Source organism: Pempheris klunzingeri, chromosome 3, assembly GCF_042242105.1.
Source record: "Pempheris klunzingeri isolate RE-2024b chromosome 3, fPemKlu1.hap1, whole genome shotgun sequence".
Taxonomy (NCBI): domain Eukaryota; kingdom Metazoa; phylum Chordata; class Actinopteri; order Acropomatiformes; family Pempheridae; genus Pempheris; species Pempheris klunzingeri.
Window position 1 is genome coordinate 16,373,091 of NC_092014.1, and position 6,628 is coordinate 16,379,718.

Sequence of the window (6,628 nt, forward strand, 5' to 3'; positions counted from 1 at the left end):
CTGTCCTTTTAGTAATACATCTGTATGTATGTAAAGCACTTAATGACGTAATACCTGATACTGTAATTGATATATAAACTTTATTATTATTACTACTGTGTTACTGCATACACCAGATGGAGTTAAAAACTTTGTTGATGATGCTGGAATGTACAATAAATATCACTTTGAAATTATTAGTTGATCCTAAAGACAGGTAGATCATTTGACAAAAACAAAAGAGTCACACACTGAACGGCAGTTACTGAATTCAATAACAACTAATGAAACTGCATCTGTTGATAAAGATGATGTAATGTGTAATATAATGGAATATATTAAAAAAGGACCTTGTAGTGACATTTTTAGAACAAACACTGAAACTGTAGGTGAACTATTGACAAAACACATGCAAACTTTATAACAATAATAAAATCTGTATTTAGATTCACTGGCTCAGTAACATGTAAGATCAAACAAACATCATATCCTGTCAAATTGTACAATTTTACTGCTACACGTGAAATAGGAACTGAGGAAATAGCCCTTCCTGTCCTGCTGTGTAACTCCAACTGATGCTACACTGATAAACTCAAATAAAGTATAAACACAAGGGGAGAAAGAGAGAGAGAGGGACAGAGAGAGAGAGAGAGAGAGAGAGAGAGAGAGAGAGAAAACAAACATTTCTAATGGACTGGATGGATCGGGGTTGTGAATGTGGACAGCGAGTTCCATAAAGGGGATCTGGAGGCCGTCTCTGTAGTTGTGTCCGCACTGGCCCATTCCTGCACATAAACATACACAAACACAGTTGTGTAAGCTGTTAATGATCTCAGCATACTGCCATTTAAAATAGGTTTTCCTGTATCTGGACACATTAGATACAACACAAAAAATATTTTGAGTATTTCATGACCTTGTATCGTCACTGAGTGTGCCACATGATTGTGTTGTGAAAAGTGAAATAAGGAAGATCTTTTTTCTCATGTTCTGCCTTCATTCCCCTGAATTTCTCCTATTTCCTCATATTCTAAACTCATCAGTCACAATTCACAATTTCTGTCACAACGGACCAATGATGTTTCTGACTGAGTTCCTGGAGACAGCCAGTCCTCAGATGCTGCTTATTGAATATCATTGCAGTTTTGTCACTCAGTCTTTCTTCACCACCATGACTTCTGGTATTTCCACAGAGATTCGACTGAAAGTTTCCATCAACCACATGAAGCCTTTACTGTAAAACCACGAGCATCCAGGCTTCAGGGAGAGTCTCTCTTAAGTGGACTGAACAAGTTTTGAAAGTTAATTACCATATGCCTCTTTGTAGTAACAATATGTAATAAAATAAGATATAACTGATAAAAATATGTCAAAAAATAGCTGCAAAGACAAGGACACTCTCCACATCACTGCTAAGACTGAGACAAAGCCTTTAGTCTAATGAGAGCCCTTCATCAGGCTAATTAATGAAAGTGATTACAACTAATGAGAGAAGGACCCAAACTCTGAGCAACAGCACTAATGAGGAATATGTGTGGGTTGACAGTATGTTTAGTGAGTAGCAGTGTGTGTGTACATGTGTTCGTCTGTGTGCAGGCACGTATGTGTGTGTGTTTGTTTACAGCAAAAGGACCAGGAAGTTTATAGTTGTTTGTCATAATGAATCTACAGGAGAAAAATGGAGAAATACCAAAAGAAGGATGTGGACTAATGTCAAAAAAACGCACAATATCTGCTTTATTTCTGTGTCAAAATGTCCCTTTTGCAAAGTTTCACATGGACAAAGGATAAAGTCTGGTGACGTCTACGTTTTTTCTCATTGTCACCATGACAGAACCAAAACCGTCAATGAACTGATAATACTAACTACTATTGTTTATCCAAACGCAAGTTTTCTTCATTATGATAGACAAGGGCACAGCACTTCATTCAAGCCAAACCCTCATTCATTATTCTGCTGCCATAAATACTGCAAACACCAAATGTGTATTTATCTACTGCTGGAAATAGTCTCCAACAAATGTTCTTTTCACTCCTATTTGAGAACTGATGTCATGAACTCCTGTGTCCAACTGTTTTAGGAAAATATTAAACCTTTTAAAAGATATAATTATACATTTGTGACCTGTTTTTAAAAAAAATTAACTACTGAGAGATGGTCTCTCACATTGTTGGTCTTTTTTTCTTGGGATTTGTTGTCAATAACAAAAAGCCAGCTAGCCTTATCCATTAACTCAAAGTGTTGTAATATAAAGTAAGTACAATGGTAAATGGGAGCTATACAAGTTTAATCATAGTTGATAAATCATCCAGGAATTTGATATTCAGGTATTGATGAATATTTACCTGCGTGGCGAAGCTTGTACGCCTCAGGGTAAGGTCTGCCAAACAAACAAAAAAGAAAAAAAAGCACACTGTCACGCGGTGGTTTGTATCGATGCATCACTAATCTTGCAATATTTATACAATATAACCCTAATATTTGAAGAAATTAGAAGGGACTGAATGAAAAAACACTTCAGCTATCTGTAAATATGATCATAAACTCACCAACAACATGATCCTTAGCATGAACTTGAGTCCAGAACTGCGCTTCCTGTCTGAAACAGTTCAATGCAGCACAATTTTATACCACAATACCAATGCTGCAATGCAATAATGCATTTTATGTACCAAGTTATATGAAAATCAACTTGATATCCCAAATCAGAGCAGTGCAAAGGCTACATGCAGGCCTATAATGTGAAATGAATATTCATATTGTGGGAGAGGGCTTAATAAAGTATAGCTACAATTCTCTGCTGGCCAATATACGTTTTTAAAGTATATATCATATTTGGGCAAATTCTGATCAAATTTATAGAGCTTATTATGTTACCATCTTGGGGAAAATATCTGCAGTTAACTGCCTCTAAATGTTGCTCACATGTAACGGTTGTCACAGCACTCATGGTAAATCTCACTTGTTTATGATAACTTTAGGAAGACAAAACTATGACATAATGAGCTCTAAAAAGACATTACCTTTTCTTCTTTTCCTCAGCTGCTGCTTTTACTTTTAAAGAAGAAAGAAAGGAAATAATACGTTTTACAAAGGAAGACAATCACGACAGTGCTTGTATCAGTGAGAAAGCAGAAGCAGAAAGAGATTCATGCTTGAAATACCTTTCCTGTGTGCCACCACAGCGACGAGTGCCACTGAGCAAAGGAACAATACAACAGCAGAGAAAGAGCCCAGTACAAGAGGCCAGTCCACACCAGACAAATCTGCGGACATCACACAGGCATTATTCTCAGACATGATAGTATTGTTATTCATGTTTACTGGAAAAAAAGTACAATTAAAGGTTGCTGTGTCTACTTCCCTCACAGCTCAGATATGACACATTTCAATTTGACAGAAAGTCTGAGTCATTTTAACTTCCTGCCACTGAAAATTCACATTGTATGAAACTTAATATGAAATAATATAAAAACATGCCAGTGTAGATGTACCTGGTGATGACGGAGGGGGATTTCCTGAAAGAAAAGAAGCAACCAGTCACATTTTTGTGATAAATTCTGCTCTAGAGAAAGCACATATATAAAAGTGCAACTGTGACTCTGTACCTCTGGTTACAGCCAAAGAGAGGCTGCGCTCAGAGCTGCTCCATTTCCTTCCCAGGAGGACGCTGTACTGGCACTGGTACAGAGCCATTGGAGTGTCCTGGACAGGCACTGGAAAAGTGGCCTGATGATGAATCAAGGTGGCATGATGAGAGGCAACAGGAAGTTCATTATCAGCCAAATAGAGGGAGAACACAGCACCCGGGTACGCAGGAGACCCCGTGCAGAGCAAATGCCACACGTCTGTCTGCTGCTGGAGAACAAGGGTGGGCACTGGCAACGCGTCTGGCAATAGATAAAATCAGAGGAAACATTGACCAGAGTGAAAGGTGATGCTGTGTGTATCAATTGGTGAGGTAATCTTAAAGCAAAAACAAAAAAAGACTCTCCTTTTCTCATTCGATAATAAAATGGACATATGGGGGATTTGGACTGTTGGCCGGACAAAATAAGCAATTACGATATGTCAAGTTGAACAACACAATGTATTGATTAATTGAGGAAAAAAGCAGCAGATTAACACACAAAGAAATTAATTACTAGTGTTTTTTGGGAGCACTGTAACACTTAACATTAAATTCTGAAGACAAATGCTCATAAACATTCACTTCCGCTGCAAATTATATCCAAGCATTCAGTAATTAATCCAATTAAATGGAACATTTTTCAATCCTGGGTCATAATAACAAACGCAATATTTAATTCCTAAATATATAACAACGTTAAAAGGTACATTAGAAAACACGTATGATATTAATCAAAAGAAATGTCAGTGGGCTAGAAAGGTCAGTTTTAATAGGGAGGCCGCTTTCAGGCCCTGAGAGCAAAAACTCTTGTGGGACATCCTCACCTGTAACAGTGATTTGAACCATGTTGCTGACGGTTGAATTAACCAGTCCTCTTTTTTTGGTGATCTGGTAAAGGCAGGTGTACTTGCCCTCCTCTCCTCCCCTCACTGGCCCCACAGTGAAGACTCCCGGCTGAGGTTCAGGGTTTGATACCTGACTGGCCTGAGGCTGGAGGACAATAGATGTCGCCCCTGTTTCTTCTGCAGTCCTCAGCAAAAGGAAAGTCACGGGTTTGTTGTTGTGGCTGGACTGGGACTGAGGCTTGGACAGACGAGCGGGGACTGAGCAGCTGAAGGAGAGCATGTCCCCATGTTTTACCACACCAGTAGAGGGCTGCACAGACAACACTGGAGGAGGGAAAGAGGGAACGGAGCGAGTAGGGGCAGCATCTGGAAGGGTGCAGAGAGCGAGAGTGAAGACAAAAAAAAAAACAGTCAGCAAACTGCTAACCTTAGCTCACCACAGTTATAGCCAAACTTCCTTCTGTAACCGTCAACAGTGGAAGCCTGTGTGCATTGTGTGTGATGCTTTTGTGTGTGTGGGTGTGTGTGTGGTTTCTGTATGAAGAGCAGGATGTAACTATAACTACACACACCCACAGAGCGGAGGACAATAAGAGACCACAGAGAGCACCTGCATGCAGCAGTGTGTTTCAGGGGTTGGAGAGGAGCGGATGGGAGTGTTTATTATATCAAACCACATGTGAATCATGACTGGGTGCAGATTGAACAAATCAGCTCGACTAAAATCTAAAGATATAGAGATATAAGATATATGAAGATATATGTGTAATAGGTGGAGATACAAATAATACAGACTCACCTTTCTGGTGCTCCAGCTGAAAATAGGGACTAAACGCACTATAACGGCCATCCTGGTCCTTGTACAGACAGCAAAAGAGTTCAGGTTGGCCTGAGTCCCCTTCCCTTACCCTCACAGTGAACTGAACCTCCTGAGCACTCGACTCCAGGCCCAGTGAGTCCACCTGAATAAATGAAGAGAAATAAAATAACATTAGCCCAGTGGTAGTGCAACAGAAAACAAAATTCCTAAAAAAAATAATTACCTTTTCCCTGAATCGGTACAACTTGAACAAAACCCCACGGTGGCCCTCTGGGGCACGACAGACAAGAACCACTGAGTCCTTTGACCCCAAATAGATGTCAAGTGTAGGTGCTGGAAGAGTGGGAGAGGAAGTGGAAGCTGATAGTCTTCCTAGACACAAGAGAGAAAGGAATTACATACAGCAGGAATCAGTTAAGTCTGTTAGTGGAGCAACAGTGCAGCTGTGCAGCAGGCATGTGAAAACACTGCCGTGATTGCTACACGCAGTCCCTTTGTACGAAAACTGGGATTGCAGCTGATAAGAAAATCCAAATAGAACATAAAACTACTTCCTGTTACTTAAATATTTAGCAAATTCATAATAGACAGAACTGTTGGTGTTGATGATTACACATTGTATGGCAGTTCAACTATTGTTTACTTCATTTTTTAACCCAAGAAAATCAATGAATTGATATTTCTAGTGCAAACCTTTTGAATATGTTTCAGTAACAGAGGAAATGATGTGTTTAGAAACACCTCCAGTATGACACTTACCCCAGAGTTGTAGAGAAGTTAATAGCAAAGTGTATATCCAAAGTGATTGTCCACCACTAACAAGCTGCATCTTTGACACAAGAAGAAGACGACTAAATGGTCAAAGTAAGAAAGCAACGACTGCTCTCTCTCTCTCTCTCTCTCTCTCTCTCTCTGTTTTCTTGATATGTGCGACATCCTCTTTAAGACGGGCCGATGGGGGAAGTGGAACCTGTAAACACACTTCCTTTTTTGGTGGTCATTGGTTGGATGCTTGGTAAGATGAGAATAAATAGTAGCAGCGCTGTCTCTCACTAACCCACATGTAAAAATATGTCTGCATCAGCACAATAATGGAGAGAAATATTCCCTGATGTCACCCGCTGCCATTATGACCTGCTTGGTAGTAAGCTGCTTTTGCATTCTCCTCAAACATGCCCACTATCATCGTTATTGCATTAAAGTTGTGCTGCAATTCCAACACAAGTGAGAAAAATGTTATCCTGTCACTTTACTTTCATACTTTTTCTGTGATAGAATAACAATAGAGGGATGGGGGATGAAATCTGTTTCAAATTTTGTTTTGAAGGTAATGAATTATTCTATTTCAGTTT

At 39.5% G+C, this 6,628-nt stretch overlaps 1 protein-coding gene across 1 annotated transcript; it reads right to left on the reverse strand.

Moving 5' to 3' along the window:
* Positions 1-97: 97 nt before the first annotated feature.
* On the reverse strand, positions 98-6,139 carry LOC139199103 (uncharacterized). The gene is made up of 11 exons (XM_070828118.1): positions 6,036-6,139; positions 5,500-5,648; positions 5,256-5,418; positions 4,436-4,822; positions 3,589-3,870; positions 3,475-3,498; positions 3,145-3,246; positions 3,004-3,034; positions 2,530-2,579; positions 2,326-2,360; positions 98-764 (listed from the first exon to the last, which is right to left on the reverse strand). The coding sequence occupies exons 1-11, from the start codon at positions 6,103-6,105 to the stop codon at positions 666-668; spliced, it is 1,392 nt and encodes a 463-aa protein (XP_070684219.1). The 5' UTR covers positions 6,106-6,139; the 3' UTR covers positions 98-665.
* Between the last annotated feature and the right edge of the window lie 489 nt (positions 6,140-6,628).